Genomic DNA, 12,259 nt, shown 5'->3' with positions numbered 1-12,259 from the left:
GGCCAACTTTGATATTTCCTATCGAAAGGAGAGATCTAATCCAAGTAAGAACCCTGAAAAAGGGAAAAGGAATTTTATTCCCATAATTTGGTTGATTACTTCCTACTCTGAACACTCAAGAGAAAAAGCAAACTTTAAAAAAAAAAAGAAAAAGAAAACTTCTTCCTGTCTGTCCTGGGATTCCCCCACTAATCTTTAACAAGCAGGCAACGACCATAAAACACAAATTACTCACGAGGATCCACAGGCCAATCATGCTAGCTGGGTCCCCAAATCTACACGCATCAAAATATTGAGGAAGTCATCTGAGATGAAAACCGGCCATTGAAAGATGAATTGACCACTGACTCAAATCAATTCAAGGCTTTAATTCACCCACTCTGGGGGGAGAAAAACATAATGCTATTAACTTGTTCCATTCTCTGGAATGTTTCTGTCATGGTTGCCAAACCTCCAAAACCGAATTTTTATCTTCTGGAGCATGGAGTTATTTCTTAATTGTATTCTCCAGAATGGTACCGTGGAATTAGAAGTCCTGGGTTCTTGTCTTTTAGCTGAATGTCGAGCGAGGCACGGCAGTTCCTTTATAAGCAAGAAAATCTTTATCTCCCAGATATCTTCCGTAACTCCAGCAACCTTTAGAGTCTATGCTTCTATCTGGCTGGAACCAAAGGAAGTTCATATCACCAGCCATGTCTTACGTAGCAATGACCTGACCACTAGAGTAAAGGGCTTGGTTCTCATGATGACGGTGATTAATAAAATAATAATGAAGATAGACAGAATCGTGCTTTGGGGTGACAATTAGGTTGTGCCTTGATTGAGAATATTAGCATACCTAAAGTAATAAAAAAAGGAATGTCAATCAAAAGGTGCACACACAGGGGAGCCTGGGTGGCTCAGTCGATTAATCTGCCTTCAGCTCAGGTCATGATCTCAGGGTCCTGAGATCGAGCCCCGTGTCGGGCTGAACACTCGGCGGGGAGCCTGCCACTCTGTCTGCTCTTCCCCCCTGCTCTTTCTCTCTCTCAAATAAATAAAATGTTTAAAAAAAAAAAAAAAGGTGCACGCAAAGCAAAGAGTGAGAAATCTGGACGTTGGCAGTGACTCAGCCACGCTCAGGAGGAACGGGCAGGAGGTCGGCGGGTTCTGACAGGCAACTGGGAGCCCAGGACTGCGTGATGCCCGGGGCAACGAGACAGAGCCAGCAGCTCACCTGGCCCCAACTGCCACGAACAGCGAGCAGCCTTCCGATTGCATGTCCCACACTATTTTGGCTTTTCCATACAGCAGTTTAGGAGGAAACTCGCTCATTTGGACCACTTCATAGTTAAGAGGTTTGTGGTTTTTTTTTTTTTTTTCATAGTCATTGTCCATATTTAATGGGTGGGGGGAAAACCAAGCAAATGGCCAGGATTTCTGCTATGCCCAGTAAAGATGGATTCTGTCATCAGATTACTTTTCTAAAAAAAAAGGGAGAGGGAGAAGTTGAGCAAAAACACAAGTGGTTTGGTTTTTCCATATAGACCAACAGACTCACAAGATCTACAAATACCACCTCTACTATTTACTTGGCTGTATGACCTTGGACAAGTTACTTCACCTTTCTGGGCCTCTGTTTCCTGGGCAGGCAAGAAGTGACAGGATCTACCTAGTAACAGTCATCATATTAATAAAATATCCAGACTACATGCAGTAACATCCAGCACAAGGTAAAGCCTCACCAAATGTCACTAAATTGTTACCTTCGTTCTAAAATAAGAGATCGTCCAGACAGAACATCAGTAAGGAAACATTGACCCTGAACAATCCTTTAGACCAGATGGACCTCACAGACATACATAGACCATTCCATCCAGAGTAGCAGAAACACACATTCATCTCCAGCACACGCAGAATGTTCTCCAGGACAGATCACGTCCTGGTCTGCAACACAAGACTGAAACCATGTCAGGTATCTTTTCCAACCAAATGGTATGAAACTAGCAATCAGTAAACAAGAGGAAAACTGGAAACATCACGAATATGGAGAGATTGAACAATCTGCTCCTGAAGCAGTTTTAAGAGGGAAGTTTGTAACAAGAGCCTACATTAAGAGGAAAGGAAGATCTCAAATGAGCAACTTAACTTTACATCTCAAGGAACTAGAAAAAGAACCACCTAAGCCCAAAATTAGGAGAAGAAAGGAAATAACAAAGAGCAGAGCAGAAATAATTGAAATAGAGACTAAGATGATATATTTCATCAAATGTCCACTTCAGGGTTCAAATATTCTGCTATTTCTAAAAAAGTTTCAAAATGCATGAAGAAAAGCGTAGAGCAACTAAGATGGAAAGATGCCAAACAGCCAAGTAGGGAATGGTATTAAATCACAGAAATTCTCTTATCTACGTAAGCATTAGTAGCGGGTCCTTCTCACAAAACAGGTTCGTAAAACTAATCCAATCGGGCGCCTGGGTGGCTCAGTTGGTTAAGCGACTGCCTTCGGCTCAGGTCGTGATCCTGGAGTCACGGGATCGAGTCCCACATCGGGCTTCCTGCTCAGCACGGAGTCTGCTTCTCCCTCTGACCCTCCTCCCTCTCATGCTCGCTGTCTCTCATTCTCTCTCTCTCAAATAAATAAAATCTTAAAACAAAATTAAAAAAAAAAAACTAATCCAATCAATGGGGCACCAGGGTGGCTCAGTTGGTTAAGCGTGGACTCTTGATTTCGGCTCAGGTCATGGTCGCAGGGTCGTGAGACAGAGCCCCCTGCTTGGGCTCTGTGCCCTGTGCTGGGCGTGGAATCGGCTTAAGATTCTCTCTCCCCCTCTCCTTCTGCCCCTTCCCACCACCCACTACTCTGTCTCTAAGGAAACAAAAACAACAACAACAAAAAACTGATCCAATCAAGATAAGGGAATAATGATGAAAAGGCAACACTAAGTTCTCTGCGTCTCCAGATGCAGTATGCGCGGTTTTAAGTAAAGACATAATGTGGATAGCACTATTTTTACAGTTGTTAAAAATATCAAAGGAAATGTTTCAAGGGAGATTTTCATTACTCTGGTAAACCAGAATCTCAGATGCACAACTGTGTATTTAAAAACAGAAGCAGAAAATGCCAGGGTGCCCCCAAGACGGGACGCTTGAATCTGATGACATGGGCTTCCGGGGCTCAGCAGCCCTAGCGGGAAGAACCACCCTGGGTGCCCAGGTCCTGGTTATCCAGTTGGATTTTCTCTGGTCCTTCCTTATTCTTGAACCCTGTGATCAGTCCGCGTCTGTTTTGCTCTGGTCTCATAAGCCACAGTGTCTAATAAAACAAAGGTGAAAGCACCAGGTCTAGTGAGCAGACAGAATAGGTAAGCTGGCCGAGAAGATCTGGGCTGTGCTAGACCTCAGCCACAAAGAGCAATCATTCCACCCCACAACCAGCTTCCCCACCCGACAACAGCTCCTCCCGTCTTGTAGCCAAAAAGCCAGAAGCCCACGACTGATTTGCCTCTGACCCCTAACCGCAGTTCTTTGTGTTCTCAAAAACCTGTCCCTGGCATCATCGAAGTTTCGGCTCTCCAGCACGAGTAGCATTCGGTCAGGGTGGGTGACTTTTTATACCGTCTTCACGTTACATGCGCCAGCCATAAAAAAAAGAGAAGCAAAAGAAAAAACAAAACGGTCTCTGTTTGTTTCAGGGACAAGAGAGTAGGAGGGGAGCCGTGAGCCAATTTTACTGGGGAGTCAGCTGAGGGAAAGATGAGCATGTCTGGAAGCAACAGGTGCTGGCAGGGGCAGGGGAAGTTGGCAGGCCTGCGCTGGGGGCCTTCGGAAGGAAAGAAGGAACGGGGTGGAGACAGAGCTGGTGGGCAGAGAAGTCCTTCAGTAGGAGCCCTCATGCCGTGATGCCATGAGGCATCTCCTCCGTTCTTTGTGGATACGGCTGTTTTTCCTTTGGTTTTAGAGTAATATCAGATACTAAAACTGTTCAAAAACAAAAACAAAAACAAAAAACAAAACCCAAATAGCAAAAGAGTGCCTGGGTGGCTCAATCGGTTAAGTGTCTGCTTTCGGCTCAGGTCATGATCCCGGGGTCCTGGGATCGAGTCCCTTGTCAGGCTCCTTGCTCAGCGGGGAGTCTGCTTCTCCCTCTGCCCCTCCCCCTGCTCATGCTCTCTCTGTCAAAAAAAAAGTGCAGACAATTCTCAGATGACCCTCCACCCAGATTCCCCTAAAGTTAGCATGTCACATTACTCTTGTACAGTGATCCAACTGTACTCTCGTACAGTGACCAAATTCCCATTTTTCCATCAGGATCTAAACAAGGGTGCCACCACCGTGTTTACTCACTAGTGATTAGTCTCTTGTCTCTGCTCTGTGACCATTTATCAGTCTTTCTTTGTTTTTCATGATCTTGACGTGTTTTAAGGATACCGATCAGGGATTTATTCAGCTGCCCTGCCATTTGGGCTGGTCAGACGATTTGGGGGAAGGACGCCCTACAGGTGAGATGCCCTCCTCACTGGCATACCCCAGGGGTGCATGATCTCTGCGTGATAATAAGGCAGTGTTAACCTTATCACCTGGCTACAGTGGGGCCGGCCAATGTCTCCTCTGTAATGTTCCTATTTTCCCCCTGCCCCCCTGCGTAACTTTCACCTGACCACCACTCCTCTCCCCCTACCCACCCTCCCCAGGCATGGAGCGGCTGTCCCAGGAAGCGCTCTCCGGCTGGGACTCTGAAAGCAGCCTCCCATGACACTGTCCCTCGTGGGTGGGATCTTCATAATGCATCTCCGTGCATTCGGGGTTAAACAGGCTTCTTTGGGGCGCCTGGGTGGCTCGGTTGTTAAGCGTCTGCCTTCAGCTCAGGTCATGATCCCAGGGTCTTGGGATTGAGCCCCGCATCGGGCTCCCTGCTCCGCAGGAAGCCTGCTTCTCCCTCTCCCACTCCCCCTGCTTGTGTTCCCTCTCTGTCTCTCTCTGTCAAATAAATAAATAAAATCTTTAAAAAATAAAAAATAAAAAAATAAACACGCTTCTGTGTGCTGCCTGTTAGGAATCATGGGACCCTCCTCCAGAGCCTGTACAACTCGGGGGAAGGAATAAGCCTGCATCACTACTGTCGAAATAAAATCATCTGGAAGTATTTTCATTTGAAGCTGGCTTTCAGAAACAGAGGCAAAACACACTAACGAAACTAATCTGGGGCATCTGGCGTTCCTTTCCACTCATGCACCTTTCCAATATAAACCTCCTAATCATTTATATCTTGTTTCTCAGGTTTATGGTGAAGGCAAGTCTCTCTTATTTCTCTCTGAAGAATAAACTCCCCGCCTAAAAGGAGTGAGCTCAGACCTAGATGAAAAGCACAGCGTGGTCACGCTAAACACACGATCCACACTCTAGGTGCTACCGAAGGCGACCTGCCCCGCTTTCCCTAATTGAGACGGCACTCACTCTCTGATAACTGAGGTTTTTCCAAGTTCAGCGCTTGGGTCCCTTGCTGACTCTCCCTCCCACTAGATGGCACTACACGTCACCTTCAAAGTGGGTCGCCCTCCACAGTCTGCGGGAAAGGATTCTATTTTTCAACTATGCAAGAATATCACACGCCTTGTGGCAAGTACTAAATTTCATTCTTAATGAACACTCCCTCTTTTCTTTTTTTTTTTTTTTTAACATTCACTGTCATCTGACAGCTTCTGAAAGAGGTCAGATCTGAACATTTGGGCTACAGTCCTCAAGGGATCACAGGATGGCATAGTAGTCTTGACTGCATGATAATGTGCAAAAAAAAAAAAAAAATCAAGAGTTGCATCACCGGAGACCAGCAACTGGGAAGATGCTTCAGGTTACTGAACTCCTCACTTCAATTTTTCAGTTCTGGTTTCACCCAAGTTTATTTGTTAACTGTATCAGGATCCCCCATAGAGATTCTTAAACTGTATCAAATTAGCAACAGTGCTGTTCAGACTTTTAAGACCTTAGGACTAGGGAGTTGCAACATTATGTGGTTACAATATTACTCTGATTGCGCATTAAAGGCATAGCTTCCATAAGAAATCTCAGTAGCGCATCACCTCAGCAGAGACCAATTTTCAAAAAGCTGGGAGTCTAGTATCACTGGGAAACGTACGTACCAAGAGAGGACGCTCTTTATCAGCCAAGTTACTATGACTTGGGGGAGGAAGATGCCCCCCCCCAAGGAAAAGTGCTAAGTGTGTAAAAGTTCCCAACGGGACCTGGCAATTTGACTGATGGTAATTGCAATTTGCAGTTGTTCACATGCATCCCTTAGAGATGGGAGGCCCTTTCGTTGTTTAGATCAAGTAGGTTTGTTTGCTCTGCGACACTCTTCCCCTCCCAATGTGAGCATCTGGTCTATGTAAGGTTAGTGCCTAATGTCATTAATTGCACAGGCTTATTATTTTATTCCCATGACCCCCTCCGATATACAGATTTGGAACGTATGCTTTCCTGGCCAATCAACAGACTTATGTATATGAGACAAATATTCTGGCCACACGGTTCTCTTTTTAAGGGAAGGGCAGATCACAATATTATGGAGGATTTTTCGCTCGGAGACAGCTATGCCTTTCACATAAAACGTTATCAGCACACGATAAATCTCACTGTTATAAAGGAATACTGGAGCATGCAAGCAATTTCAGTTCCAGGCTGTAACAAACGTGGGTTTTGTTGTTGTTTTCAATGCCTGGACTCACCAGTCCCAAAGCCTGTTCCATATCCTGGGTGTCTGACAGTGCTCAAGAGTTCGACACTTTAAGAACTTGCCTGTTACTGATTCCATCACTTTGCCCATCTACTCGGTGTCTCTGCTCTTGCACGTACCCTTGGACACACACACCTACTCAGGAACGAGGCCGTCTGACTGGTATTGCTGGGAGCCCCTAGGAGAGACATTCAGCTAACAAAATGACAGTGCTGGGGCTTCTCAGAGGGGGCTGTTTGCAGTCTCTCCGTGGATAGAGAGTATATAGTCCCTAAGAGCCCCTGGGAACTCTATGCATAAGAGAAATTGCACCCTCTCCCCCTGTAAACAAGCACCCTGGACTCGTCCAAAGCAACTTCTTCCCGCTTTCCTCCTATCCCACATCCCTTCCCACTGTTTCTTAACTCTGCTCTAAAGACAGAGGAACTCTCCCTGGACTTCAGTCCCTATGACCTTGCATGGGTGGCCAAACTCTGTAGCTCCCTTGGCTCGAATTTCATTTCCACCCCTTCGTGCAGAGCGAGCTTGTGGCTCAGGAGGGTGGGAAACTGCACATGGAGGTACTCTGCAGCTGCTCCCAGCTGCTAAGAAAGGCCAGTTTCTCCTGATAGGAACCGAAAGTTCCTCTGTTCCGTCTGCCTCTTCAGTAGACTTGGAAAACAAGGCAATGATCGGTAAAGGCCAGAAAATTTTAAATTTTGATGCAGCCGGGGTGGGGAGGAGAGGGACAGAGAACCAACTCCTCAACTTCAAGCTGAGTGATCTTTGACCTTCTTGGATGCTATCGAGTAAAATAATTTAATGATACTCTTCTCTACTCAAATTATCCAGTATTGCTAAAGAAAACACATCATAACGTAGGAAAGAAATGTGCTGGCACTTTTAGAAATGTGGAACACTTACTATCTTGCCCCAAAATTCGAGATGAGACAGAAATGTTACAGAAAATAAAGTGTTATGCATACATATATATGTGTGTGTACACGTGTATCTTCAATACTTCATAAATAGGTATCTTTTGTCTTACCAAAAAAAAAAAAAAAAAACCACCACAACACACCTTCTTGTTGGCGCAGAAATACACAGGGAGAGCGGGGCCTTCTTATTCAATTCTGAGCTCACCTGCTCTTGTACTACAACAAAGGCATTTGACTTCCAGAAAAGATTTTCCAGAGTTTTAAAGCAAATGCGACAATTCCCTACTTTCCTTTATGAACCTCCCCACCCATATAATGGAAACGCAGACTGTTCATTGCGAAGCTTTGCCTTCCCATGACACACAAGCCACAGACATTTGTTGTCCTGCTATCGCGTTTGCTAAATTAAGTAATGTGGAATGTTTTAAAACTCCATCAGGGTGGAGTTTCACACGCAGAAGACTCCACTCAAGCATCCTCTATTATCATTAACAAATTTCCTGGAATCTAAACACCTGCCCTTTTTCATTTGTTCTAAGAATATTAGGACATTTTAAAACAATTCAGAGTAACTTCCTTTCTTAGAGATTTTGAAAACACTCACTTTCTTGTCTTCACTACAAATCTGTTCAAAGGAAGAAATTGATTATACTAGTGGTGGGGGGTGGGGTGCAATTTACAAAGTACTTTATGTTTTCTCCCAGTGAGGGAAATTTACCAAAACATCCCAACCATGGTCTCCTGGTTGTTTTCATTCTCAAACTCATTCTCCATGGCATTTTCCTCCTATTTGCTAACAACACCACACTTCTCCCTTCGTCTGGACAGTAGGGGGCACTGCCACAGTGAACTATTATGGTCAACTGAGATTACACCCAGCAAAAAAACACGGCTGGACATAGAGGATTTTCCCATGTCAATGAGCATCTAAAAAATATTTTACACATTTTTTTCTTCCATAATTCACTTCAGGGTGCAAACACTGGAGTTTTCTTTCTGTTCATGTTGGGGGGAGGGAGCAGGGGGAGTCAGCAGTATGTGGTAGAAATCCTCTCTTACAAATCTGAGGTTGACTCAGGAAGGTCTCACCGAATCCCTAATTGTAAATATTGGCTAAACACAAGTAGTAACGTGCACTTAATATAGGTTAAGTAGTATTCCGTGCAAGAGATTTTTTTTTTTCATAGTCTTAGGCCTGTCTCACAAACATCAAACTCCCAAGTTCAGAGCCAAGATGAAAGAGAACTGTGGCAACATTTCATTAAATAATCGCATAATCCAGAGGCTGCATAGGTGGAGGGCTTTTTTTTTAAAATAAGTTTTGTATGTAATTGAGTTAAACTTAAATTTCTGCATCCAATAAAAACCATTGCAAATGGTGAAACAAAGACACTGCTTCGACACTTAGAAAATTAAATTCACCAAACCATGAAGTCTACCGTGTAGTTATTTTTGTAACCACCATAAATTGTTTTATAGCACTCCTCTGCTGGAATAAACTCTCCATGGAAAATGCCATGGAGAATGAGTTTGAGAATGAAAACATCTGAGGAGAAATTTACTTTACAGCGTGCATGTCGTTTCCAAAAGAGAGAGTGACCTAAAAGTTTACGACTCTTTCCTTTCTTTTTTTTTTTTTTGTTAGTACTGTTTCTAGTTACCTTGAAACCTTCCTTCTCTTCCGTGAGCTTAGAAAGGCTCACGGAAAATAAGATCCAAGTCTGTAGATATCCTGCGCCCTCAAATACTCATTTCTGGAATAAGAAGAAACAATCGTACTTTGTGGAAATAAGGACTATATGGCAAAATGAAAATAAAGGGTTTTAGTACGAAATATTTCACCGTACTTAATGGCACCTCAGAGCCAAATGTTGTCTTGGACCTTTCGTGAAGTTGCCTTGAAATGTGTTCCCTCACAGCACTATATGAGGCCCAATTCAATGCAAACTGCTATAGATAAGAGTTTTAGGGGTCTTTAATCACTTCTTGTGTCCTTGATGGAAAAAACAGAGCTGCCTTTGTGCTAAAAAGAAGGACCTGTTGTTTTCAGATTCAACAGGTCATTTTTATAAGAACTTCCCAGAGGATACAACATAAATGACAGAAACACAAGGCGATTTTTTTAAGTGGCTGATGATTTTAAATGATATATATTCTATATCAAGGGAAGGTTGCTTGTTCTTCTTTCCAATAAATGGAAAGTTACTGTTTTAAAAGTGTTTAATGTTTGAACCTGACTTTTAGGACCAAATGTTTTCTCTTAAGTTGGCTTACTGTAAATTCGACTCCCGAAATCAATCTGAGGGTGTACCTGAGGAGCCTCAAGTAAATAAACCTGTCAGATCATGTTCATTTCTGCTTGGGAGATGAATTATTTATTTAGAGGACTTTTGAAATATATCTAAATTGTGCTGTCACTTTTGTAATGTTCTTTCTGTTAAAATAACGAAGAGAATGCATACTTAATGAACAAGATAAAACTTTCTAAAATGAAAATTCTGGCCACATGACTTTCGGTTGTTCTCAGAGTAAAGAAAACAGGCCAATATTTTACGGCAAATAAAATCCAGGTGACACCAGGATTTACTGGAGTTTGGCTGATTCCATTATTAAAGGTGGTCTAAATTTGAGAATACTGGCAAATTTAAGATTAAGAACCGAATCAGACTTGTTTCCTAAACTTTTATTAGGAGTCTTTTTCACAATGTAACCAAGTGTCCCTATTTTTCCCCCTTTTCTTCTTTTAAAGAAGAAAAAATTGGCTAACTCGTGTGTGAAGAGAATTGTTTGAAGACCTTTAGGAAAGTTTCAGCCAGGCCAAAAACACAAGGTACTATTCGCTTTAAATTTAGCAAACACTTTCCAAAACTCATTCCTCACCACAAACAAAAGTTATTATCCAGGAAGCCCTTCCTTAGAGCGCATTGTCTGGTTGCTGGCACTTGCTGGAACACGTATTTCCCAACTACCTAGACTCTGGTTCTTGACACTTTTACTGAGTCTCGATCTTACTTACCACCTAGGACAAGGATCTGGCAAAAGGTCAAGGTAAATGAATACTTGATGGTAAGACTGCAGGAGCCCTGGGGGGATGGTTCAGCAGATAAAGAAGAAATAAAAACAAGCGCTCTGGGGAACGCATGGACGAGGCTGCAAGGCTAATAATCGACGAACAGGTTTCTCACTTAGGAGGTACTCCCCACCCCCGCTTTAGCTAACAACAGGGCTACTTTCATGGAGCAGGAGAAAAAGATGGGATTGGCCGTGTGAGGAAAAGGAAATCCCAAAGACTAAAGAAAAAATCGTGAAGGCCAAAATTTCCCTCTCACCGCCTCCCCCGACACCCACTTCCCCGGAAGCAGAAGAAGGCACAGTGGGGAACAAGACCCCTCAACTCAAGAGGAGCCACTGCAGGAAACCGGGAGGAGGGGAGCTGGGGGCCCCCCCAACCCGCGCACCCCGCCCTTCGGCTGTCCCCCCCCCACCACCACCCCCCGGCCGTGCCCTGCGCCAGCTCACCGGTACCAGGCGAGGCCCTTGTCGTAGCTGCGGTCGAAGAAGTGGGGCTCGGCGCCCACGGCGCGCACGTCGGGGTGCACGCGCAGGAACTCCAGCAGAGCCCGCGTGCCGCCCTTCTTCACGCCGATGATGATGGCCTGCGGCAGATGCTTGCTGCCTTCGTCCAGCAGCAGGGCCAGGGTCCCCGGCGGGGCCTCGGCCACGCTGCTCCCGGCCCCGGAGCCGCCGGGACCGCCGGCCAGACCTGGGGGCTCCTCTTCCCAGGCCGCCTCCTCGCCGTCGTGGCGCGGCGCGGGCGGCCGGAGTCTCCGCCACGGCTGCAGCTGCAGGAGGCGCTTCCTGTGCGCCGCCGCGGGCCACACCGCCAGCTCCCTCGGGCCTCCGGCCAGGGCGCCTCGCCCCGGGGCCCCCGCCTCGTCGCCGCCGCCCGACGGCCGCACCACCGGGCCCGCCAGGGTCTGGCAGCGCTCGGCCAGGCAGTAGAAGACGTACAGGGACGTGAGCAGAGAGCAGAGCATCAGCAGGAACTTCCGGAAGATGCTGCGGGACAGCGGCTCGGCGGAGGTGGGGTGGGCGCCGGCCGGGCCCGGAGGGGCCATCCTAGCCGGAGGCGACGGCGGGCTGCGCGCTGGCCATGCTAGGCCGGGACTCCGCCGGGTGCCGCGACCTCCTGCGGGGGGCCCCGCATCGCCCGTGCGTCCCTGCGGCCGTGCGAGCTGCGCCGGGGAGACGGAGCCCCCGGCGCCTCTGCGCGGGATCTCTGCCTCCGGTCGAGGGGGCGGGAGGGGGTCGTGGTGCCGTGCTTAAGAAACCATCGTCTTAGACTCGCCCGAGTCCTGAGCCTTGGGGTCGCGCTCGGCGCCCCGGTGCCCTGAAAGTCGCCCGGAACGGGGGTCCTGGCGGCGGCGGCGGCGGCGTGCGTCTCAGCCCCGGCCCCGAGCGGCCTCTCGGCGTGGATCCCCGCTCAGCGATCGTGCATCCCTCGCTCGGTCCCGCGGAGGGGACTCGAGGCTTCCCGGGCCGCGGAGCTCCGTGCGCTGCGGACAGCGGCGAGCGACAGTGCCTTCCTTCGTGCCCGTGGCCACCGGGGCGCGCCCTCTGCGCCCGGCTA

At 46.8% G+C, this 12,259-nt stretch overlaps 1 protein-coding gene across 1 annotated transcript in view; it reads right to left on the bottom strand.

Annotated features, from left to right (window-relative positions):
- Positions 1-11,759, bottom strand: part of HS3ST3A1 (heparan sulfate-glucosamine 3-sulfotransferase 3A1) — an 83,397-nt gene extending 71,638 nt beyond the window's left edge. The window contains exon 1 of the mRNA XM_081805690.1: positions 11,149-11,759. Coding sequence (XP_081661816.1) covers positions 11,149-11,747 — 599 coding nt within the window. The 5' untranslated portion in view covers positions 11,748-11,759. The remainder of the gene's footprint in view (positions 1-11,148) is intronic.
- Between the last annotated feature and the right edge of the window lie 500 nt (positions 11,760-12,259).

This window comes from Leptonychotes weddellii, chromosome 15 (genome assembly GCF_054177405.1).
Source record: "Leptonychotes weddellii isolate Sample4059 chromosome 15, ASM5417740v2, whole genome shotgun sequence".
In the NCBI taxonomy this organism is placed as follows: Eukaryota; Metazoa; Chordata; class Mammalia; order Carnivora; family Phocidae; genus Leptonychotes; species Leptonychotes weddellii.
Note: the sequence above shows the minus strand (reverse complement) of the source record. Positions and strands in the feature narration are given on the sequence as shown.